The sequence below is a fragment of the Ranitomeya imitator genome, chromosome 4 (genome assembly GCF_032444005.1).
Source record: "Ranitomeya imitator isolate aRanImi1 chromosome 4, aRanImi1.pri, whole genome shotgun sequence".
NCBI classification, from domain to species: domain Eukaryota; kingdom Metazoa; phylum Chordata; class Amphibia; order Anura; family Dendrobatidae; genus Ranitomeya; species Ranitomeya imitator.
This window is the reverse complement of record NC_091285.1, coordinates 129,484,148-129,510,238: the sequence shown is the minus strand read 5'-3', so window position 1 is coordinate 129,510,238 and position 26,091 is coordinate 129,484,148. Positions and strand designations below refer to the sequence as shown.

At 45.7% G+C, this 26,091-nt stretch overlaps 1 protein-coding gene across 1 annotated transcript; it reads left to right on the top strand.

The window, feature by feature from the left end:
- The first annotated feature begins 4,395 nt into the window (after nucleotides 1-4,395).
- On the top strand, nucleotides 4,396-21,882 carry LOC138675564 (signal recognition particle subunit SRP72-like). Its single transcript, XM_069763922.1, has 4 exons — nucleotides 4,396-4,691; nucleotides 19,188-19,284; nucleotides 19,594-19,713; nucleotides 21,307-21,882. The coding sequence occupies exons 2-4, from the start codon at nucleotides 19,189-19,191 to the stop codon at nucleotides 21,487-21,489; spliced, it is 399 nt and encodes a 132-aa protein (XP_069620023.1). The 5' UTR covers nucleotides 4,396-4,691; nucleotide 19,188; the 3' UTR covers nucleotides 21,490-21,882.
- Nucleotides 21,883-26,091: the final 4,209 nt, after the last annotated feature.

Here is a 26,091-nt window from a genome sequence, read left to right as displayed (position 1 = left end):
CTTTTGTCCGAGATTACTCCAAAAAGTGGATCCCGCAATTTGTTACCCACTTTCTTACGAGCGCGGTGATATCCGATGTGTAGTCAAAAAGTTCTGTGTGGACAAACGGCAGTGCTCAGACAGGAAGGGGCACAATGTGACAAATTTAGCTTTATTTGAAACAGACTGTCACATTTGCAGAAACTGTGGTTCAAAAGCAACACAAATACCCCATAAATGTCTTTTTTTATAAATTGTACTATCTAATCTATTTATTTAGGGAGGTCGTGAGTAGTTTGATACCACCATTTTTTATGCAGTTGATGCGACACAAGTTTGAAAATTTACAATTTGCATTTTTTTCACCGTCTCTTTTAGGATTCTTTTTTGTACGTTCTGAGGAACATCTCAAATTTTATTGCACTAGTTTTTATGGGTTCAGAAATATACCCTATACTAGCTAAAGAGCCCGGCGCTGCCTGGGCATAGTAAATATCTGTGGTTAGTTATAGCACCTCACTTCTCTTATTTTCCCCATCACGCCTCTCATTTAGCACCTCACTTCTCTCATCTTCCCATCTTGCCTCTCATTTTCCCCCTCTCATCTTTCATTTTCCCCCTCACATCTCTCATTTTCTCCCTCACACCTCTCATTTTCCCCCTCACTCCTCTTATTTTCCTCCTAACACTTGTCATTTCGACCTCACATCTGTCAATTTCCTATCACTCCACTATTTTCCCTCATTCCTCTCATTTTGCACTCACACCTTTTCATTTTCATTCACTCCTCCCATTTTCACCTCTCACCTCTCATTTTCCCCTCGGTATACACATGTTTGTCATCTCCCTTATATATCGTATACACCTGTATGTCATCTCCTTTATATAGTATATACCTGTATGTCATCTCCCCTGTAAATAGTATATACCTGCTTTACTGTATGTCATCTCCTCCTGTATATTATATATTCTTGAGTACAGACCAAACGTTTGGACACACCTTCTCATTTAAAGATTTTTCTGTATTTTCATGACTATAAAAATTTTAAATTCACACTGAAGGCATTAAAACTATTAATAAACACATGTGGAATTATGTACTTAACAAAAAGTGTGAAACAACTGAAAATTTGTCTTATATTCTAGGTTCTTCAAAGTAGCCACCTCTTGCTTTGATGACCGCTTTGCACACTCTTGGCATTCTCTTGATGAGCGTCAAGAGGTAGTCACCGCGAATGGTTTTCACTTCACAGGTGTTCCCTGTCAGGTTTAACCCCTTAATGACCGCCAATACGTCTTTTAACTGACCTGAGATATAAGAGAATAGTATCCCCATACAGGTGACAATCCAGCATCTGTCAGTTGTACACTGTAGCTGACAACTTGCTGTACCAGCCACGATCAGTATTTCCACCATCTAAATCTGTTTAACCCCTTAGATGCTGCTGTCAATAGTGACTACATCATTATAAATGGTTAACAGGGCGTGGGGGCTTCTTCTTTGTCCCAATTGGTACCCTCATATCATGATTTTGTTGTCCTGATGTTTGCCATGGCAATTCATGGCCAAATAGCGGCCTTAGAGTCTGACGGCTGCAGTAATCTGTTTAGAAGTTAGAGACATTTAGGTGGTAAAAATACACATTTTCATTTCTGTCATACCACTTTGCATTAATTCCTGTAAAGCACCTGAAGGGTTAATAAACTACCTGACCACAGTTTTTGATATGTCAGGGGGTGCTGTTTTTAAAATGGTATCACGTTTGTGGGTTTCCCAATATATGGGACCCCTAAAGTCACTTCAAACATGGATAAGTCCCTAAAAAAATAAATTTTGTAAATTTCTTTGAAAAAATAAAAAAATATTTTACAAATGGTCCTGATGTAAAGCAGACATGTGGGAAATGTTATTTATTAATGGTTTGCTGTGGTATGACCATCTGGATTAAAGGGATAATCATTCAAATTTAGAAAATTGCAAATTTTTTAACATTTTTCTCAAATTTTTTATATTTTTTATAAATAAACACAAAAAATGTTGAACAAAATTTACCATTATCATAAAGTATAATGTGTCACGAAAAAACAATCTCAAAATCACTGGGATTTGTTGAAGCGTTGCAGAGTTATTACCACATAAAGTGACACTGGTCAGATTTCAAAAATTTGGCTCGGTCACTAAGGGGTTAATAAGTGGGATTTCATGCCTTATAAATGGTTTTGGGACAATCAGTTGTGTTGTGCAGAAGTCTGGTGGATACACAGCTGACAGTCCTACTGAATAGACTTAGAATTTGTATTATGACGACCCTTGTAGCTCATCAAGGACTCGTCGACTGCCACATTTTTCTCTGGAGTATAGGACTGTAGAAAATAGTTTTCCAGGAGGGAAATTAGCGGTCTCAATTTATTTAGCTGATCATAGTTGGGGGTCAGTTCTTTGGGGGGCTTGGGAATTGTCAATGAAGTGGAGGAATCTCACCAGGGCTTCATAAAGAACTCGGGGCATGAAGGTTGCAAATACAGGGGTGCTGTGGACAGCTTTTGTTGTCCTGTAGGAGTGTTTTTTTTTTTTTACTAAACCTATATTCAGGATAAGGCCTACATTTTCTTTTATTTCGGGACATGTGTGGGGATCCAGGAACAAGAATTAAAGGCAGTGGGTTTTCAGGAGATGTATTGTCGGGTATATAAGTCTGTTTAATGGGCGATTAATTCTACTTGTTTAGGCGCATCAGCGGCTTTCCAAAAGCGACATGGCGCCCGCACTTGATAACAAAAAGTCAAATGGCGCTCCTTCCCTTCCAAGCTCTATCTTGCGTCCAGACAGTGGATTTCTCCCACATATGGGATATCGATATACTCAGAAGTTGCACAGAAAATTTTGGGTCCATTTTCTCCTGTAACCCATGTCAAAATAAGTTTGGGTCTAAAGTAATTCTTTTGTGAGAAAAGTTAAATGTCCATTTTTTTCCTTTTCTAACTGAAGGGTTAATAAACTTCTTAAATGTGTTTTGAGCACCTTGAGGGATTTTTTAGAATACATGGTGTCACTCTGGGGTATTTTCTGTCATATAGGCCGCTCAAATCACTCCAAATGTGATGTTGTTCCTAAAAAATATGGTTTTGTTAATTTTGTTGAAAAATTAGAAATCACTGGTAAACTTTTAACCCTTATAAATTCCTAACCCCAAAAAATTATGTTTCAAAAATTGTGCTGGTGTTGTAAACATGTGGGAAATGTTATTTCTTAACTATGCTGTGATATGACACTGATTTAAGGGCATAAAAAATTGAGTTTAAAAATTGCTAACTTTGCCAAATTTCCATTTTTTTTTTCATAAACGCTATCATGTCAAAGAAATTTTACCACTGTCATGAAGTACACTATGTCGCAAAAAAAAACAATTTCAGAATCACTGGGATCCGTTGAAGCGTTCCAGAGCTATCACCTCATCAATTGAGTGGTCAGAATCGTAAAATTTGGCCTGGTCATTGAAGTCTAGGTTGGCTAATGTTAGGTTTAGTTTTTTTGCGCTCACATTTTAAGTCAGTGTGGTATTTTAATACATTAAAAAATGTCTTATTTAATAGCACAAAAACATCACACTGTGGGGAAAATGAGAAATTTGAAGCCATTTTTTTCTGCTCCGCTTTCCACAGATGATGCCATTTTGTGCCACCCTGGAGTGAGAATGTGGAGGCCACTAGCTACGCATACGAGGCATTTAACGAATGGCGACTTTATAAAGTCACAAATGTCACTCCAGTAAGAGCGGTGGCGGGAAAACTGCTCAGTTTCATAGCGAAAGCTCCGCCATATTTATCACTGTGCAGCACTTTCATTATTTTAGGGAGCATAAAAGCGGTGAAGCCACAAGAAAAACGACTGTTTCCTTCCATGAAAAAATTCCCAGGGTTCAACCAAAATGAATAAAAAGTAATGAGTTTGAGGCGCAGAAAGCTCAGGGTCTGGCCATGTGCGAGGCCCGCCGAGAGCCGCAGCCTTAGGTCTCCACAGACAGAAGCTGCCTCATGCTGCTACACGACTCGTGGCAGAACCCTCGCAGTACGTGTGAGACCCCCGCCTGCTATTGTTCCTAAGCCCCCTGTACAGTGACGAGCCTCGGCCCTCAGCTACAGCTCTGTCAGAGAGACTCCTACACACAGCCGCCCTCCACACTGGAAAACAGCGCACTGACTGAGCTGAGCGTGAGCGCCACGAATGCGGAAGAGGAGGAGCTAGCACTGGAGTGGGCGGGGCTGCCAGCAACTCCTGGGACGTGTCCGCACCACTCGTTCCCTTACAGCCATTAGTGCAGTTCCGCCATGTTTGTTCAGGGCAAAGTCAACGCTTAGCCCATAATGACACCTCGAAATCTATGTTTTTCTCTCCGAGGTTTGCTGCCATACAGTGGCGTAGGAAGGGGGCGGATATCAGCGCGGCTGCGCGCACTCGTTCTCTGCTCCTTCCTCCCTGCATAGTGAGGACTGGAGCAGAGCGCTGGCAGTGCGCACAGCCGTGCAGAGAGCTGCTGGCTGCAGTGTAGCGGGGGCACACAGTCACACACGCTGTGACTCCCCCCCCGCACCTGCAGTCAGCAGCAGAAGCTCCGGTCCCTCCCCTCCAGCAGCGTCTGACACTGTGAAGAGCCATGGAGGGGCGGGGCTAACTCGGGGGCAGAGCCACAGGCGACAGAGAGGCAAGACAGGTGAGAAGTATGTATATATATATATATATATATATATATATATATATATAATTATCTAGGGGTCACACTTCCGTCTTTCTGTCTGTCCTTCTGTCTTTCTTTCTGTCACGGATATTCATTGGTCGCGGCCTCTGTCTGTCGTCGCTGATTGGTCTCGGCAGCTGCCTGTCATGGCTGCCGCGACCAATCAGCGACGGGCACAGTCCGATTACTCCCTCCGCTGCAGTCAGTGCCCGCGCCCGCTCCTTCCTCCCCACAATCAGTGTCCGCTCCATAATCCCCTCCACTCACCGCTCACACAGGGTTAATAGCAGCGGTAACGGGCCGCGGTGTAACGCACTCCGTTACTGCTGCTATTAACCCTGTGTGTCCCCAACTATTTACTATTGATGCTGCCTATGCAGCATCAATAGTAAAAATATGTCATGTTAAAAATAATTTAAAAAAAAAAACAAAAAACCTGCTATACTCACCCTCCGTCGCCTTTCCCGCTCCTCGCAACGCTCCGGTGACCGCTCCATACAAGCGTCAGCTTCCGGTGCCAAGGATGGTATGTGAGAAGGACCTGCCATGACGTCACGGTCATGTGACCGCAACGTCATCACAGGTCCTGCGCTCATACCAGCCCTGGGACTGGAAGCTGCCTCGTGCGGTACAGGGCCAGAACTTCATCGGAGGGTGAGTATGTTTATTTTTTATTTTAAGTCTGTATACTACGTGACTCTGTGCTGTATACTCCGTCACTGGGCAATATACTACGTGGCTGGGCAATATACTACGTGGCTGAGCAATATACTACGTGGCTGGGCAATATACTACGTGGCTGGGCAATATACTACGTGGCTGGGCAATATACTACGTGGCTGGGCAATATACTACGTAGCTCAGCAATATACTATGTGCCTGGGCAATATACTACGTGACTGGGCAATATACTACGTGACTCTGTGCTGTATACTCCATCACTGGGCAATATACTACGTGGCTGGGCAATATACTACGTGGCTGGGCAATATACTACGTAGCTCAGCAATATACTATGTGCCTGGGCAATATACTACGTGACTGGGCAATATACTACGTGACTGCCCAATATACTACGTGGCTGGCCAATATACTACGTGGCTGGCCAATATACTACGTGGCTGGCCAATATACTACGTGGCTGGCCAATATACTACGTGGCTGGGCAATATACTACGTGGCTGGGCAATATACTACGTAGCTCAGCAATATACTATGTGCCTGGGCAATATACTACGTGGCTGGGCAATATACTATGTGGCTGGGCAATATACTATGTGGCTGGGCAATATACTACGTGGCTGTATATAATAACTATACCACCTATATAATTTACGTATAGCAGTCTATATCTTATATAGGCAATACTGCTACTGATGTATATATGTTATATAGATGATACTGCTGTTTATACATGTACACATATATATATATATATATATATATATATATACATATATATATATATATACACACACATAACCACACCCTGCAGTGTCACCTATATAAGGTATATACGCATCAGTAGCTGTCACCTATATAAGATATAGATTGCTATGCATACATCATATAGGTGGTATAGAGATTATATGCAGCAGTATCACCTATATAATGTATATATAGCAGTCTATACACATTATATAGGTGCAACTGCTGTATATACATTAAAAAAAATTCATCTTGGGACTCACCCAAGCCCCTGAGATGGTGGGAGGTCGGGAGAATGAAGGGCTGAGGTGGGGCGGGTCCTGTCCAGCGTGACAGCGTCGGCGGTGAAGAGGATCCCAGGCATTGGTGAGCAGTTTTCTCTGACGCTGGTGAAGGCCGGCCAGCGTCAGACACAGTCAGGTGGAGGCGCCCTATGCGCGCCAGACATTTCAAATCTTTCAATGCGCGCGTGGTCTGGTCTCCTGCTTGCCCGCGCTGGCACAGGCAGCAGACGAGCACGTGCAGGAACTAGGAACGCAGCCGTGCTCGCGCACTAGCACAGGCCGCCTGTTGTGAATTCTGTTGTCGGGCTCCCTCCTGTGGTCATGAATGGTACTTCGGCTGGTTCTGTCCATGGACTTCCTCTGGTGGGTGTTTCTGAGTTTCCTTCCTCAGGTGACGAGGTTAATTCGTTAGCTGCCGCTCTATTTAACTCCACTTAGATCTTTGCTCCACGCCACCTGTCAATGTTCCAGTATTGGTCTAGTTCACTCCTGGATCGTTCTTGTGACCTGTCTTCCCAGCAGAAGCTAAGTTCCAGCTTGTATTTCTTGGGTTTGCTATTTTTCTGTCCAGCTTGCTATTTTTATTGTTGTCTTGCTTGCTGGAAGCTCTGGGACGCAGAGGGAGCGCCTCCGCACCGTGAGTCGGTGCGGAGGGTCTTTTTGCGCCTTCTGCGTGGTCTTTTTGTAGGTTTTTGTGCTGGCCGCAAAGTAACCTTTCCTATCCTCGGTCTGTTCAGTATGTCGGGCCTCACTTTGCTAAATCTATTTAATCTCTGTGTTTGTATTTTCATCTTTACTCACAGTCATTATATGTGGGGGGCTGCCTTTTCCTTTGGGGAATTTCTCTGAGGCAAGGTAGGCTTTATTTTTCTTTCTTCAGGGCTAGCTAGTTTCTTAGGCTGTGCGAGTTGCATAGGGAGCGTTAGGCGCAATCCACGGCTATTTCTAGTGTGTTTGATAGGATTAGGGATTGCAGTCAGCAGAGTTCCCACGTCCCAGAGCTCGTCCTTATTATCAGTAACTATCAGGTCATTCCGTGTGCTCTTAACCACCAGGTCCATTATTGTCCTGACCACCAGGTCATAACAGCCACCGCGGCGCTTCTCAGCGCCGGCAATGTGCGCACACACACAGGACGGGACCTGACTTACAAGATTTAAAGGGCCGGCTGGCGGAATGCGCTATGTATTAAAATCGCTGCCGGTCCTCCAGCGGCCCTGTCCAGCTGCTCAGGCACCGGCCCGGGGGGCATATGCATTCCTGCCACCCGGCTCAGTCCGCCCTTGACTCAAAAGCTGGAAGGGGGACACACAGTCTAAATCAAAACTCTGCGCTATCCTGTGTCAGGGTGAGTTTCTCTTTGGAAGTGTCCTACATGAGATTCTCACCAATTCAAAAGAAAGAAAGGTTTTCCTAATCCATATCTTCCATTCTATAGGAGAACATTTAGGAGACGTCCATTTAATAGGAGAGGGACGTCAGAGAGACAGTCGTTGGACTACAAGGGAAGACAAACAAAAAGGTGCCATATTTAAGGGATCTTCCTTCCGGAAAGGTGGCGGATATAGATAATCCTGATCCTCCAGTAGGAGGCAGACTAAAATATTTTTCCAAAAAATGGGAAACAATAACAGCGAGTCCCTGGATCTTGGACATAGTTAAAGAAGGCGTGAGGATATTATTCCATCAGATTGCCCAGGAATCATTTATAGATAGGCTATGTGCACACACTGCGGATTACTCTCCAGATTTTTCTGGACTGATTTTGGTAAATTCGCAGGTAATCCGCACTGCGGATTTCCTGCAGAATTACCATGGATTTACCGTGTTTATTGTGCGGACTTCACCTGCAGTTTTACACCTGCGGATTCCTATTATGGAGCATGTGTAAACCGCTGCAGAATCTACACAAAGAATTGACGTGCTGCGGAATAAACAACGCTACGTTTCCGCGCTTTTTTTTCCACAGCATGTGCACTGCGGATTTTGTTTTCCTTATGTTTTCATGGTACTGTAAACCTATGGAAAAGTGCTGTGAATCTGCAGCGGCCAATCCGCTGCGGATCCGCAGCAAAATCCACAGCATGTGCACATACCCTCACAGCTCTCAGGTCGCCAATACAACAGGCGGCTCTTGAGTCAGAAATTATCAGCCTTTTATCTAAGGGAGTTCTAATAGAGGTTCCGAAAGACCAGGTGGGAAGGGGATTTTATTCCCCTTCATTCCCGGTCTCTAAACCAGATGGCTCCTTTAGGACAATTATTAATTTGAGAAAATTGAACACGTTCATCCACAATCATAAATTTAAAATGGAATCAATTAAATCTGCCATAAAACTTCTGTTCCCTAGATGTATGATGGCTGGCCTAGATCTGAGAGATGCGTACTATCCTCTACCCATACATGACATCATAAGCACCTCAGAGTGGTGGTGTACTTTGCGGGAAAGATCCACCACTTCCAGTTCACAGCGATGCCCTTTGGTCTCTCTATGGCTCCCCGAGTGCTCACAAAGGTGATGTTGGAAGTTATGGCTTTCTTACATCAGAAGGACACATTAATTATACCATATCTTGATATCTTGATGACTTCCTCATAGTAGGAAATCCGGCCACCCAATGTAAAGATTGTCTAGCTGACACAATTTCGTCCTTACAGGGATTAGGGTGGATCATTCATTTCGAAAAATCCAGGCTTGTACCACAAACCCTCCAATTTTTTGGGGTCTTCACCTAGACTCAATGAGTCAGAGATGCCTACTCCCAGAGGTAAAAATTCTACCCATTAAAGAAAAAAATTAGAGCAGCAATGGACAGACTCCGGATGTCTCTAAGGGAAGTGATGTCCCTATTAGGTTCCCTTTTGTCTTGTATCCCAGCGGTCCAATGCGTCCAGTATCGTACTCGAAAGCTGCAGCATCAGATCCTCTTTGAAGAGAGAAGTTTGCAAGGTCGCCTTGGGGGAGTAATAACTCTATCCGAGGAAGTCTTAAGGTACAGTCACACTGAGCAACTTTAGAACGATAGCGATCCGTGACGTTGCAGCGTCCTGGATAGCGATATCGTTGTGTTTGACATGCAGCAGCGATCAGGATCCTGCTGTGACATCGCTGGTCGGAGCTGAAAGTCCAGAACTTTATTTCGTCGCTGGATCACCCGCTGACATCGCTGAATCGGCGTGTGTGGCGCCGATCCAGCGATGTGTTCACTGGTAACCAGGGTAAATATCGGGTTACTAAGCGCAGGGCCACGCTTAGTAACCCGGCTTTACGGCCGGCGCTCACAGTCAGTGCGGGAAGCTGAAGGCGAGGGACATGACAGACACCGGAATGTAAGTATGTAGTGGGTTTGTTTTACATTTACAATGGTAACCAGGGTAACCATCGGGTTACTAAGCGCGGCCCTGCGCTTAGTAACCCGATGTTTACCCTGGTTACCCGGGGACTTCGGCGTCATTGGTCGCTGGAGAGCTGTCTGTGTGACAGCTCTCCAGCGACCAAACAGCGACGCTGCAGCGATCGGCATCATTGTCTATATCGCTGCATCGTCGCTAAATGTGACGGTACCTTTATCGTCTCTAGTTTGGTGGTTAGATAATAGCCATCTATCTAGAGGTGTCCCATGGGTGGTGAAACCTTCATGTATAATCACTACGGATGCTAGCCCTATGGGATGGGGGGCCTATATGGGAAACAATGTCACACAGGGTCTGTGGAATACAAGAGAATCACAAGGGACATCAAACTTACAAGAATTAGATGCAGTTAGTTATGCTCTGCACCATTATCTCCCACAGCTTGAAGGAAAACACGTAAGAGTCATGTCAGACAACACCACAGCAGTCGTCTATGTGAACAGGCAAGACGGAACCAGATCAGAAAGCCTGGTGTCTTCCACAAAAGAAATTTTCGATTTAGCCAAAGGTCAATTACTATCCCTTTCCGCTGTTCATATCAAGGGCAAGGACTATCAAAAAGCAGATTTCCTAAGCCGCCATACGTTGAGAATGGTGTCTGAACCCCAAGATATTCAGGAAGATCGTGGAAATGTGGGATCTTCCTCAAATAGACCTTTTTCCCACAAGACACAACCAGCGAGTATAGAGATTTGCCTCCCTGAGTGTAACAGATCATCCAGAGAAAGTAGATGCCCTTCAGGCTCCTTGGCATTTCAAACTAGCGTACGCCTTTCCACCAATAATTTTGTGCCGCTGGTCATCAGGAAAATCAGGGAAGAGAAGATGAGAATAATCTTGATAGCACCATTCTGGCCCAGGAGACCGTGGTTCTCCTGTCTGCAGGCCATATCAGTATCAGACCCTTGGGTCCTTTCTTCAGTTCCCATTCTGCTCTCTCAGGGCCCGTTCTTCTATCCTCAAGTAAACAGTCTACACTTGATGGCCTGGAACTTGAGAGGCAGTTATTAAGATCAATAGGGTTCTCAGAAAGGCTAATTAATACACTCTTACAGAGCAGAAAACCCTCAACAACAAAAATTTACACCAAAATATGGTGAAAATTCTTAGATTTCTACACAGACACCTGCTCCAGGGATGTTTCGATAACACCTATCTAAGAATTTTTACAGAAAGGTAGAGATTTAGGTCTATCTGTTAACACATTAAAAGTCCAAATTTCTGCCCTAGGAGCGCTCTATGGTCATAATATAGCAGGAGATAGATGGATATATAGATTCATAGGGGCATGTGAACTTATAAATCCGGTTCACATATCTCGTATTCCTCCGTGGGACTTGAATCTGGTCCTGGAGGCCCTGACAGGATCACCAATTGAACCATTAGACTGAAATCCACTAAAATATTTATCTCCAAAGACGGCCCTTCTAGTGGCACTGGTTATTGATATCCAGGCACTATCCATAGACCCACCTTTTTTATTAATATCCCAGGATATTTTAATACTAAAACCAGATCCCTCATATCTCCCTAAAGTGGCAGCAAAATTTCATAGATCTCAAGAAATCTTTCTTCCCTCCTTCTTTAGTCACCCTTCTACTCCAGAAGAAGAAAAATTTCATACCCTAGACGTGAAAATGGCAGTCATGAAATACATAGATCTAGGGACTGGAAACACTGCAGGGCTCTGTTTATATCCTTTCAGGGCCGCAAAAAAGGGTATGGAGTCACGATGGGCACCTTATCTCGTTGCATCAGGGATACGATTTACCTGGCATACTCCATAAAAAAATAATGATCCTCCGGAGAGTATAAGGGCAAATTCAGCTCGAGCCATGACATCTTCCTGGGCTGAGAGAGCAGACGTTCCAATTGAATCTATATGTAAGGCTGTTACATGGTCGACTCCATCTACTTTCTATAATCACTACAGACTTGATCTCTCATCCTCTTCTGACTTAGCCTTTGGCAGAGCTGAACTCAGCACTGTGGTCTCACCCAGGAGATGGATCTCTAGAAATCTCTCTAGTGGGTGCTGTCGTGGCGAAGGGTAAAAAGCTGGATAACTTACTGGTAATACTCTTTTAATGAGTCCACGACAGCAACCACTCACTTCCCTCCCTAAGCTAGTTGTAAATATTGCATGTAAAAAATTATGAATGATTAGATAGCAAAATAGCATTTTTGAATATATAACTTTATATTGTATATACCTAATACTGGACGGTTGCTCTGGTACTCTGAAATCCAACTGAGGAGGAGAGGTCGACTGCCCCTTTTATTTCTGTAGGTTTCCTGTTCCTATGGGCAGATCCCCTCTCTCTAGTGGGTGCCGTTGTGGACTCATTAAAAGAGCATTACTAGTACTGTAAGTAATCCGGCTTTTGAGGGTCCATTTATTCGGACTCCCATGACAGCACCACGAGAGAGGGGATCCACCCTTCAGGAACTGGAAACCTACAGATACAAAAGGGTGGCACCTCTCCCACACATCAGTTGGTTTCCTGTTCCTGATGGGACTCTGTTCCTACAGTTACCTGCAAGGAGACATCGGATATCAGGCCTGGACGGTTGGCTCAGGTAGCGGGGGGTCCCCTACCTCGGCCAGTACGGGGCTCCTGGAAGTGCCACGGTGGTCCTCGTTGAACTGCACGAGAGTGAGCGAGCAGCAGGGAGCGGGTTTTGGAGGTCTGTCGTCTCCGGAAGGGGCCTGCAGGGTATGCTCCCTGGGTCTCTGCGGCTCCATCAGGTGCAGGGCTCCATGCTCCGGGTCTGGCGGTGTCTAGTCACACCTGGGGGCATGGCCAGGGCCTTGGGCATATGAAGCCTTAACCTCAGGCGTTACTTGGCAAACCTCTAGCACGTTCTGCATCATCGGGGTCGCCATGGTGACGTTGGCGACGGGGCCGGAAGTGCGTTTGGAGCTGGGGTTGGGAGACTCCGGAGCCCTGCGCACATGGGTCCCACCATTCTCGGACCTGGGCACTTGTTGGGGGGGATTCTGGGGAGGTGCATGGCATGCCCTGCTGACCCAGATACCGGGGAGGGAGCGCATATATGGAGAACTCCACAAGGGCCCCATTATTCACAATGGAAGCAAGTGAGCAACAGCAGCAGCTACTGCCGCAGGAGGAAACTGCAAGCCAGAAACCCTGGATGGGACCAGTCGGGATCAGTTGAGTGATCGATCCAGCCGCAGGAGGTCTTCCAGACGGGGGTCAATAAGATCAGCTGAGAAATCCCTCCCTCATGATCTGCTATTTATTTTCTGCAGGCACTAGTATGTGATCTTCGTGAATGTTCACTCAGTGATACAGCCTTCCCCTTATGTTTTAAATCTCTAGGGAAAGAAGTGCACAGTTAAGGCAAAGCACAGGGAATTTGCCCTCTGTGGAAGGCCCCTACCGGACTCTTGTCCGAAAGTTATGTTCCCCCTGTGTCCAGCAGACGGTGAGGTCTCAGGAAGGGGGAGGGGTGGAGCATCAGTAGTTTCTAGGTTAGACTATATTGCCACTTGCTTATCCCCCCTCAGGTTGCAGAAGGAACTCCCAACTTCGCAGCAAGTTTAAAGGACCTCATTAGAACAGAAGTGAGGGAGTCCATAAGGTCCCTTTCTCAAGGGGAAAGATCTAGATGGAAGGAGCGTAAGATAGACTTTCCGGGATCGGATTCGTCTGCTGATTAAAGGAGGACTGAGGATTCCGGTGATTCATCTCCGTCATCTTCACCTGAGGAAGACTTGGGTCGCTTCTGCCTCCCCCTAAACCAGTGTTTCTCCACTCCAGTCCTCAAGACCCCACAACAGGTCATGTTTTCAGGATTTCCTTAGTATTGCACAGGTGATAATTTCATCACCTGCTCAAGCATTAATTCCATCGCCTATGCAATACTAAGGAAATCCTGAAAACATGACCTGCTGTGGTGTCTTGAGGACTGGAGTGGAGAAACACTGGTTTACCGTTACCGGTAAGAAACTTACCGTATATACTCGAGTATAATCCGAGATTTTCAGCCCAAATTTTTGGGTTGAAAGTGCCCCTCTCGGCTTATACTCGAGTCATGATCGGCGGTGGGGTCGGCGGGTGAGGGGGAGAGAGGAATGTCGCATACTCACCTAGTCCCGGTGCTCCTGGCGTTCCCCCTGCCCGTCCCACGGTCTTCGGTGCCGCAGCTCTTCCCCTGTTCAGCGGTCATGTGGGACGGCTCATTAAAGTTATGAATATGGATTCCACTCCCATAGGGGTGGAGCCGCATATTCATTCCTCTAATGAGCGGTAACGGTGACCGCTGACAGAGGAAGAGGCTGCGGCTCCCGGAGACCAGCTGTCAGGGATAAGGAGCCAGGGACGCCGGGAGCAGCTAAGTATGTCATAGTTACCTGTCCACGTTCCACCCGCCAGGCGCCGCTCCATCTTCCGCGTCCTCTTGCAGTGACTGTGCAGGTCAGAGAGCGCGATGATGTACTAGTGTGCGCGCCGCCCTCTGCCTGAACAGTCAGTGCGGAGAGACGCCGAGACGGGACGCTGAGGAGCTGCGGGCAGCAAGAGAGGTGAGTGTCATTTTTTTTTATTGCAGCAGCAGCATTATATATTGCACAGCTTTATGTGGAGCATCTATGGGGCCATAATAAACGGTGCAGAGCATTATATATGGCACAGCTTTATGTGGAGCATCTATGGGGCCATAATAAACGGTGCAGAGCATTATATGTGGCCCAGCTTTATATGGAGCATCTATGGGGCCATAATGAACGGTATGGAGCATCTATTTTTATTTTTGAAATTCACCGGTAGCTGCTGCATTTCCCACCCTAGGCTTATACTCGAGTCAATAAGTTTTCCCATTTTTTTGTGGCAAAATTAGGGGGTCGGCTTATACTCGGGTCGGCTTATACTCAAGTATATACGGTAATACTTTTCTCTAGTTACCCTTGTAAAAATATTTAAAAAAATTGCGGCTAAAAGTACATTTTTGTGGGTAAAATGTGATTTTGTATTTTGACAGATCTACGTTCTAAACTTCTGTGAAGCACCTCAGGGTTCAAGGTGCTCATGACACATCTAGATAAGTTCTTTGAGGGGTCTAGGTTCCAAAATAAGGTCATTTGTGGGGGTTTCTACTGTTAGGCACATCAGGGGCTTTTCAAATGCAACAGAGTCTGCTCTCGATTCCAGACAGTTTTGCGTTCAAAAAGTCCAACGGTGCTCCTTCCCTTCCGAGCCCTGCTGTGCACCCAAATGGTAGTATTTCTCCACATATGTGGTATCTTCAGCGTCGGACTGGAGCACCTTGGGCCCACCAGAGAAAATCATTCTTGGGGCCCACTATGTAGCTACATAGAAATACATTCAAGACCATCAATTGTGCGGTTAAAACACGCTAATATCAGGCATAATATAGGGTAGTACACATTTTAATTATGTAGCAGGGGTTGGGGTAGCCCCTTCATAGAATATAAAGTAGCCCCCTCATAGAATATAATGTAGCCTCCCACAGAATATAATGCAGCCCCCATAGAATATAATGCAGATCCCTCATAGAATATAATGTAGCCTCCCTCATGGAATATAATTCAGCCCCCCTCATAGGGTATAATACAGCACCCCACAAAATATAATGCAACCCCCTGATAAGGTATAATGCAGCCCCCCCATAGAATATAATGTAGCTCCCTCATATGGCATAATGCAGCCCCTCCACAGAATATAATGTAGCCTCTCAGAGTATAATGCAACCCCCCATAGAATATACTGTAGCCCCCTCATAGGGCATAATGCAGCTCCCCTCATATAGTATGATGTAGCCACCTGAGAGACAAATGCAGCCCCCACATACAATATAATGCAGCCCCTCCACAGAATATAATGTAGCTCCCTCAGAGTATAATGCCAACCCCTCATAAGGCAGCCCCACATAGAATATACTGTAGCCCCTCATAGGGCATAATACAGCTCCCCTCATATAGTATGATGTAGCCCCCTCAGAGAATAATGCAGCCCCCACAGAATTATAATGTAGCCCCCTCATAGAGAATAATGCAGCCCCCCTGAAAGGGTATAATGCAGCCCCCTCCACCATCATCATTGTTCTCATTACCACCTCCATCATTGCCTCCTCCCCCACCACCACCATTGTCCTTTCCACCACTACCATCTTTGTCCTTTACACCACAACCATCATTGCTTTCTTCCCCACCATCATCATTGCCTCCCCCACCACCATCTTCATCATTGCCCCCACCACCATCATCATTGCCCCCACCACCATCATCATCATCATTGCCAATACCACCATCATCATCATTGTCCCCACCACCATCATCATTGCCTCTAGCACCATCATCATTGCCCCATCATCATTGCCTCCAGCACCATCATCATTGCCCCCACGACCATCATCATTGCCTCCATCATCATTGCCCCATCATCATTGCCTACAGCACCATCATCATTGCCTCCAGCACCATTATCATCATCGCCTCCAGCACCATCATCATTGCCCCTACCACCATCCTCGCCTCCAGCACCATCATCATTGCCTCCAGCACCATCATCATCACTGCCTCCAGCACCATCATCATTGCCCCCACCACCATCATCATTGCCTCCAGCACCATCATCATTGCCCCCACCACCATCATCATTGCCTCCAGCACCATCATCATTGCCTCCCACACACACAGCAGCTACACACGCAGGCAGGCAGAGATGCACACACAGACACACACACACTGCCGCTCACATGTAGGCACACACATAGGACCCACTCACTTCTCCGCACGTTCCCAGGAGCCACAGCACATCCCGGCAACTTTCTGTCTGAAACAGCCACGCTGAATTATGACGTCATCCAGCCGCTCTGATTCAGACAGGAAGTGCCGGGCAGCAAGGAGGATGGTGTGGATCCCTGCAGCTCCACTCTGGTCCCAAGCTGCAGGGATCGCAATCAAGGATCGCCGCCCTTTAGGTGCCAACCTTTGGGGCCCCCATTCAGCAGCAGCGACGGGCAGTGTTAGCCTCAGCCTGCGGCTAACGCTGCCTACCATTAAAGTGAAATAGTATTCACGCCTCTCCACGCCCATGGGGGCGTGGGGAATCGTGAATATTCATTTCTCTTTAGCAGCGGGGACAGGCTCCTGTCCATCTACTGCTCTCTGGCACCAGAAGAGCCCCCCTTGACTAAGGGGGCCCCATAGCAGCTGGGTGTGCCGCTATTAGCGACACTCCACTGGCTGGGGGTCCCAGGAGCAGTGGGGGCCCTAGGCAGCTGCTGGCCAATATGCCAGCAGGTGTCAGTGCCTGGGCCTACCGGAGAATTCTACGGTTCTCCGGTGGGCCAGTCCGACCCTGGGTATCTTTGTAATCAGTAGAAAATGTTCAACAAATTTTAGGGTATATTTCCTCCTGTTACTCTTGTGAAAATAACAAATTTGAAGCTAAAGTAAAATTTTTGTGAAAAAAGTTAATTGTTCATTTTTTCCTTTCACATTGCTTTAGTTCCTGTGAAGCATCGGAAGATTACTATTGAATGTAGTTTTGAGCACCTTGATGGAATGGTGTCACTTTGGGTTATTTTCTGTAATATAGGCCCCTCAAAGTCGCTTCAAATGTGATGTGGTCCCTAAAAAAAATAATTGTGTAAATTTTGTTGAAAAAATGACAAATCGCCGGTCAACCTTTATCCCATGTAACTTCCTAACAAAAAAAGTTTTAAAAAATTATACAGTTGTGAAGTAGACATGTGGGAAATGTTATTTATTATTTTGAGTGTCATAACTCTCCGATTTAAGGGCCTAAAAATTAAAAGTTTGAAAATTGCGAAATTTTCTCCAAATTTCCAATGTTTTCACAAATAAACGCAAGTCATATAGAATACATTTTACAACTATCGTGAAGTAAAACATGTCACGAAAAAAACAATCTCTGAATCAGTGGGATTTGTTGAAGCGTTCCAGAGTTAAAACCACAGAAAGTGACACTGGTCAGATTTAAAAAATATGGGTTAAATCTGAATCTTGATGCACAAAACCAAGCCCTCATGTGGCTGTGTTGGTGAACAAATAAAGTTATGGCTATTTGGAAGCAGGGGAGTAAAAAAATAAATAGCCACATAAAAAAAGAATCTCTTCTGGTCATGTGGGGGCTAAAGTAGATGTAGACCTTCAAAGTTGAAGCCTACATTCAGGGCCAGCTCCGGGTTTTAGAGGGCCCCGGGCGAAAGAGCCTCAGTGGGCCCCCCCCCCTTTAACAGATACCACGATTCATGATGCACAGATACAGCAGAGAAATATAGCACAGCCACGTAGCATATAACACAGTCCATGTAGTATATAACACAGCCCATGTAGCATAGAGCACAGCCACGTAGCATATAACACAACCCACGTAGTATATAACACAGCCCACGCAGTATATAACACAGCCCACGTAGCATATAACACAGCCACGTAGTATAAAGCACAGCCCATGTAGCATATAGCACAGCCACGTAGTATATAACACAGCCACATAGCATATAACACAGCCCACGTAGTATATAGCACAGCCACGTAGCATATGACACAGCCCACGTAGTATACAACACAGCCCTCGTAGCATATGGCACAGCCACGTAGCATATAACAGCCACGTAGTATATAACAGCCCATGTAGTATATAGCACAGCCCACGTAGTATATAGCACAGCCCACGTAGTATATAGTACAGCCCACGCAGTATATAACACACAGCCCACGCAGACGCAGTATATAACACACAGCCCGTGACGCAGTATAACACACAGCCCACGCAGTATATAACACACAGCCCACGCAGTATATAACAGCCCAAGCAGTATATAACACACAGCCCAAGCAGACGCAGTGTATAACGCACAGCCCGTGACGCAGTATATAACACACAGCTCACGCAGTATACAGCACAGCGCACGTAGTAATAGCACAGCCCCGTGACGTAGTATATAACACACACCGCGGCAACACCTAAAATGGGTGACACTGGCTGTCTGAGATCAGATTTGGAAAGTAAAAAAAGGGTCAGTGAGTCACGCAGCAGACCCAGGCTCAGCAGCAGGCTGCATCCCATTCATTCCCCCACCCCCGTAAAGCGCAGCGTTGGGACCGTCACCGAAGACGAGTCACTCACTCACTGCTTCGCCGGCCCATGCGTCGCCCTAGTTGTGGACACAGGAGAGGGTGCACCGAACGTGCACCTCACTGCAGCTGCTGCTCATTTTCTCCTGCTTGGCGCTGCCGCTGCTGGACCTGTCCTCATGTCCTGGATGGTGGACGGCGCACTGGAATGGATTCTGGAAGCGAATGGAACAGCTCTGTCTTCTTGCTCTTAGGATGACGAGCCGACCAGAAGTAACAGGACAGATGACCCAGCGTCGCCCGGAAGTGACTCTCTTAGTATTGTGTATCCATGGTGACGGGCCGGCAGAGGTGAGTATTGCTGCTATTGCAGCTGCGCAGCGCCAGGCGCCAGCGAAACGGCTCAGACAGAGCTCTGTGCCCCCTGCTGCCGAGGCGCCGCCGGGCGCCGGGGGGTGATGTCGGATTTGATTTGAGTCACTGTAGTCACACACACAGCAGGGATGTAGTGACAGTGTACTACCATAAATGGGCCCCCCGTCTCGCCAGGGCCCCGGCTCTTGCCTGCGTACGCCGGGTGCTGACGCCGGCCCTGCCTACATTACTAATATGCACTGTACATGCCTCCACTTTATCTGTGTTTGTGTTTTCATAAATTAGGTAAGTTACCCAAGAATTATGATCCCAAGGTTGCCCCAGACCCAGAGCGATGGTTGCCTATGCGGGAGAGATCATATTATCGTGGGAAGAAGGAACAAATTGGAAAAGGAACGCAGTGAGGTACGTCTGCTGTAACTGCTGAACTGTAAGTAAGACTTGACTCCGATAACAATGTTCTGTAATCCATATGATGGGCAAGTCAGGTAATTAAAAATGTTGGCTGGTTATGTTTACCTTGCATTGCAAGAGCATTTGTCCCTTAGGTACCTGCAAATTGTCTCTAAATTGTCTCTTCAGAGAGGAAGAGAGCTAGAACTCTATTGCCACCTATTGGAAGGTAGCAATCCTACAAGTCAATGTTGACCCTTTAAATAGCCTTGTCACATGACTTAGGATAATAGCCAAACCAGAATCTCAATTTGCAGACACTGTGTTTCAGGGTACTGCCCCTCTTCTGTGCAAAGCGAAGATCTGGTTTGGCTGTGTCAGAAGCGTCAGACCGTTCTCCAAGAAGTATCGTTGACTTGTAGGATTGCTACCTTCCAATAGGTGGCACTAGAGTTCTAGCTCTCTTCCTCTCTGAAGAGACAATTTGTATGATTAGTATATTACCCACAGGAGCATTGCGGCTTTAAGTCTCCTCATCTCGGCATGCTTAGCATGTCGATCTCCGCATTGAGAAACAATATCTTTTAGGTACCATAATTGTTTAGTACTAAAAAAGTTAGTTGATGGCAGTTGTTTTCACACTAGGTTATAAGACGCACCCCAAATTTTGGGGAGGAAAATAGGAAACAAATGTTTAAATAAAGTGGTGGTGCACCTTATAGTCCTCTTTTACTGTAGCTTACTGGGGTGGTTTCTGTGGTGAAACGGGGTCCCAGAAGGCAGGGTTGTGCTGCAAGAAGCTGGCCACGACCGGAGTGGGGATATACTAGAAGGAGGGAGTATTGGGTAGGTTTGATACTGCAGGGCGATGCTACTGGTCCCAGGTTGGTTAGTGGGAGTGTTTGGTGGTGCATGGGCTCTGCCGACATTTTATAAAAGCCCAGAGCCCCAGCACTTTCCATGGTTTTTAATGTGGTGGACTCAAGGGAAAATGGCCGCCAGAGGAGGCTCATCTGCAGATTGAAATCTCTGCTTCTGAGATCTCAGTCTGGGCATGCGCAGTCTCTGGAGTCCACCACATTGAAAACAATGGAAAATGCAGGGCTCTGGGCTTTCACTAAAATGTTGGCGGAGCCCCCGCACCACCAAACACCTCATCTAACCAGTCTGGGACCTGCAGCATCACTCCACCACAGCCGGTTAGTTACATTCAAATTAGAAGATGCACCCCCTTTTCAGCCACAAATTTTGGGGGAAAAAATTTCCGTCTTTATAATCCGAAAAACACGGTATATGAACTGAGTATTGGCATTCATTTATTCAGTGAGTGACCTCGTGATAATGAGATGTTTGACTTACATTATATAATAATGGACATGCATATTGGCTACAATAAAATCATGGGCTAGAATTGTCATGCACAACTAATTATTTTTCACTTTAGGAAATATTATTTTCAATAAAGAATAGCTTTTTCCATTGAAGTGTAAAATGTTATGAACACAGTAAAGAGCATTTGTTTTTTCATATTTCTAGTGTTTGATATTTAACTACCATAATGAGCACATTGGATTTGCTTTATTCCATAATTTCTCTGGTTTCAAGGATGCAAGCAAAACTGCCAGCAGTCCGCCGACATCTCCAAGACCTGGAGTGGCAGCAACAAATGCTCCTTCAACAGCAAACAGCAATGTTGTTCCACCAAGACATCAAAAACCAGTGGGTGCTGCTGGCACAAAGAAAAAACAGCAACAGAAGAAAAAGAAGGGAGGACGGAGTGGTTGGTGATGAAAACCACATCTACATGAAATCTGATCAATGCTGTTTGATGCACTCACATTTTTTTTTAAAGAAATCTTAAAAGGTGGAATTTGGAAGCAATTTTTTATTTCAAATTTGCAGTTGTGCATAACTATTGTGATTCCTGCTCCTTTTTGTTTTCCCAAATACAACATGTTGTTTTTTGTTTTTTACCTCTATATTATTCTTTAAATCATAGCATTCATTAAGACCTGGAATCAACAAAAGAAAATAAAGCCAGCTCACCACCTTCCAGGTGCACGGGACCTCCGTCCTGATGAGACGATGTGCAACATAGAAAAATAAGTCTTTGTTCCAGCTCCTTGAATAAAATCTTCAAAATTTATTTCATGAATTAAAAATGACAAGACATGCTCGCAACAGTGATCTTTAACAAAGCTGCTACAGTTAGGTCCATATATATTTGGACAGAGACAACATTTTTCTAATTTTGTTTACAGACATTACCACAGTGAATTTTAAACAAAACAATTCAGATGCAGTTGAAGTTCAGACTTTCAACTTTCATTTGAGGGTATCCACATTAAAATTGGATGAAGGGTTTAGGAGTTTCAGCTCCTTAACATGTGCCACCCTGTTTTTAAAGGGACCAAATGTAATTGGACAGATTCAATAATTGAAAATAAAATGTTAATTTCTAGTACTTGGTTGAAAACCCTTTGTTGGCAATGACTGCCTGGAGTCTTGAACTCATGGACATCACCAGACGCTGTGTTTCCTCCTTTTTGATGCTCTTCCAGGCCTTCACTTTGGTGGTTTTCAGTTGCTGTTTGTTTTTGGGCCTTTCTGTCTGAAGTTTAGTCTCTAACAAGTGAAATGCATGCTCAATTGGGTTGAGATCATGTGACTGACTTGGCCATTCAAGAATATCCCACTTCTTTGCTTTAATAAACTCCTGGTTGCTTTGGCTTTATGTTTTGGGTCATTGTCCATCTGTAGTATGAAATGACGACCAGTTTGGCTGCATTTGGCTGGATCTGAGCACACAGTATGTCTCTGAATACCTCAGAATTCATTCCGCTGCTTCTGTCCTGTGTCACATCATCAATAAACACTAGTGACCCAGTGCCACTGGCAGCCATGCATGCCCAAGCCATCACACTGCCTCTGCCATGTTTTACAGATGATGTGGTATGCTTGGGATCATGAGCTGTACCACGCCTTCACCATAATTTTCTCTTTCCATCATTCTGGTAGAGGTTGATCTTGGTTTCATCTGTCCAAAGAATGTTCTTCCAGAACTGTGCTAGCTTTTTTAGATGTTTTTTAGCAAAGTCCAGTCTAGCCTTTTTCTTCTTGATGCTTATGAGTAGCTTGCACTGTGCAGTGAACCATCTGTATTTACTTTCATGCAGTCTTGTCTTTATGGTAGATTTGGATATTGATATGCCTACCTCCTGGAGAGTGTTGTTCACTTGGTTGGCTGTTGTGAAGGGGTTTCTCTTCACCATGGAGATCATTCTGCGATCATCCACCACTGTTGTTTTCCGTGGGCGCCCAGGTCTTTTTGCATTGATGAGTTCACCAGCGCTTTCTTTCTTTCTCAGGATGTACCAAACTGTAGATTTTGCCACTCCTAATATTGTAGCAATTTCTCGGATGGGTTTTTTCTGTTTTCGCAGCTTAAGGATGGCTTGTTTCACCTGCATGGAGAGCTCCTTTGACCGCATGTTTATTTCAAAGCAAAACCTTCCAAATGCAAGCACCACGCCTCAAATCAACTCCAGGCCTTTTATCTGCTTAATCGAGAATGACATAACGAAGGGATTGCCCACACCTGTCCATGAAATAGCCTTGGAGTCTATTGTCCAATTACTTTTGGTCCCTTTAAAAACAGGGTGGCACATGTTAAGGAGCTGAAACTCCTAAACCCTTCATCCAATTTTAATGTGGATACCCTCAAATGAAAGCTGAAAGTCTGAACTTCAACTGCATCTGAATTGTTTAGTGTAAAATTCATTGTGGTAATGTCTATAACCAAAATTAGAAAAATGTTGTCTCTGTCCAAATATATATGGACCTAACTGTATATTCTCCAAATGACAGATATTTAAAGGGACACTGTCACCTGAATTTGGAGGGAACAATCTTCAGCCATGGAGGCGAGGTTTTTGGGTGTTTGATTCACCCTCCAAATTCAGGTGACAGTGTCCCTTTAAATACAAGCCAGACCAATCAATTCATGGTAAAAAGTCACATGACATGTAAGGTCCTACAATATGAAGTGTGAACAAACAAATAAGAACAATCATGAAAAGAAAAAGAAAAATATATATACAATAAAGGAAAAACGTACAAAAAATATATACAATAAACATTCAATGATAATGAAACATAATTTTATTGTGTCTATTTAATCCGTCTGGAAATCTAGTGCCTAAGTAATAAATCCAATACGCTTCTCGAGTTAGCAGTCGGCGTCTGATATCTCCACCACGTAGTGAACTATTCACCTTTCCAATCCACAGACTTGCAAGGAAGAAATATTGCAGGTATGTCGCTGAACAAAATGTTTGGCTACTGAAGATATACTACGAGAGAAATTGACATTAGTACTGTAAGGCTACGTTCACACTAGCGTTGTGCGCCGCTGCGTCGGCGACGCAACGCACGCAAAAACGCGGCAAAACGCACGCAAAAACGCTGCGTTTTGCGACGCATGCGTCGTTTTTTGCCGAAAATCGGACGCAAGAAAAATGCAACTTGTTGCGTTTTCTTGGTCCGACGCTTGCGGCAAAAAAGACGCATGCGTCGCACAACGCAACAAACAAAAACGCATGCGTCCCCCATGTTAAATATAGGGGTGCATGACGCGTGCGTCGCCGCTGCGTCGCCCGACGCTAACCCGACGCACACTAGCATAACGCTAGTGTGAACGTAGCCTTAGAAATATCATTCAAATGTTCAGCTATACGAGTTTAGTTTTCTAATGGTGCAGCCCACATAGGCTAACTTGCAGGGCCGTATTTGCCACTAGGCACTTGAGGGCACGTGCCTAGGGCGCCAGAATGCGGGAAGCGCACTTGAGCTAGGTTTTTTCTTTTTTTTTAATAAAAGTCCGGGGTCAAGTGCTCGCCCCCCCTCCTCCCTTCCTCTTTCCTCCCTTCCTCCTTCCCTCCCCCCTCCCTGAAGACGTCATTTTCACCCTCCTCCAGCGGTGGCTGCAACTCCGTCTCAGCGCAGGCAGCGCGTCCTGTCTTCAGCGGTCACGTGGTACCGCTCATTAAGGTGATGAATATGCGCATATTCATCACCTTAATGAGCAGTACCACTTGACCGCTCATACAGGAAGGAAGACGCTGCAGAGATGCCGGGAAGTTCTGCGCCGCACGGTGAGAGGTGAGTATGACGGGAGGAGGATGGGGGAGCCATGCATGCAGGGTGGGAGGATAGAGGAGCCATGCACGCAGGGGAGGAGGATGGGGGAGCCATACACACAGGATGGGAAGATGGGGGAGCCATGCACACAGGGTGGGAGGATGGAGTATAAATATGGAGTACAAATACTGGGCCCTATAGGGGGACACTGTGAGAGGACAGTGTGAAGAGGGGGTCGGTATAGAAAGGAGAGGTCAGTGTGAAGAGTATGTACCATAAGAGGGACAGTGTGGGGGTCATATTTTGTGCAGACAATAAAGTGAGGGGCAATTTTTTATTCAGGAGCAGCATTATAATGACACTTGTATCTTTAAGAGCATCATGTGGAGATTTTCTGCAAAAGAGCGGAGAATATGGAGGTCTGCAGAGACAGCTGTAAATGAGAAAACTCATCATGGGATCTGGACAAGATGAAGAAAAGAAGGAGAACGACTCCAGAGACGACATCATCTATAAGTTACCTGGATGTAAATGTTATTTGTGATACTGACCAACTCTCATGTTTTTATTTATGTTAGGAGCATTGAAGGGGATGTCCAGGTTTGTGATGAGTCTGCAGTCATTCTTTGTGACTGCAGACTTCTGAATTCTCACAGTGCGCGCTGCACGCTGTCAGAATTCTCATGCTGGGGATTTACATTAATGCGGTCACATGCTGACTAGACATGTGTGGCCTCCGTCAATGAAAATTAACTGAGTGAGGCCGGGCACGTCTAGTCGGAATGTGGCCAGAAGTATACAAATCACATGCTTGTGCTGACATCAGGGCCGGCGTCAGCAAGTGCCAGGGCCCTGGCGAGACGGGGGGGGGCCATTTATGGTAGTACACTGTCACTACATCCCTGCTGTGTGTGACTACAGTGACTCATATCAAATCCGACATCACCCCCGGCGGCGCCTCGGCAGCAGGGGGCACAGAGCTCTGAGCCGTTTCGCTGGCGCAGCAATACTCACCTCTGCCGGCCCGTCACCATGGATACACAATACTAAGAGTCACTTCCGGGCGACGCTGGGTCATCTGTCTTGTTACTTCTGGTTGGCTCGTCATCCTAAGAGCAAGACGACAGAGCTGTTCCGTTCGCTTCCAGAATCCATTCCAGTGCGCCGTCCACATCAAGGACATGAGGACAGGTCCAGCAGCGGCAGCGCCAGGCAGGAGAAAATGAGCAGTAGCTGCAGTGAGGTGCACGT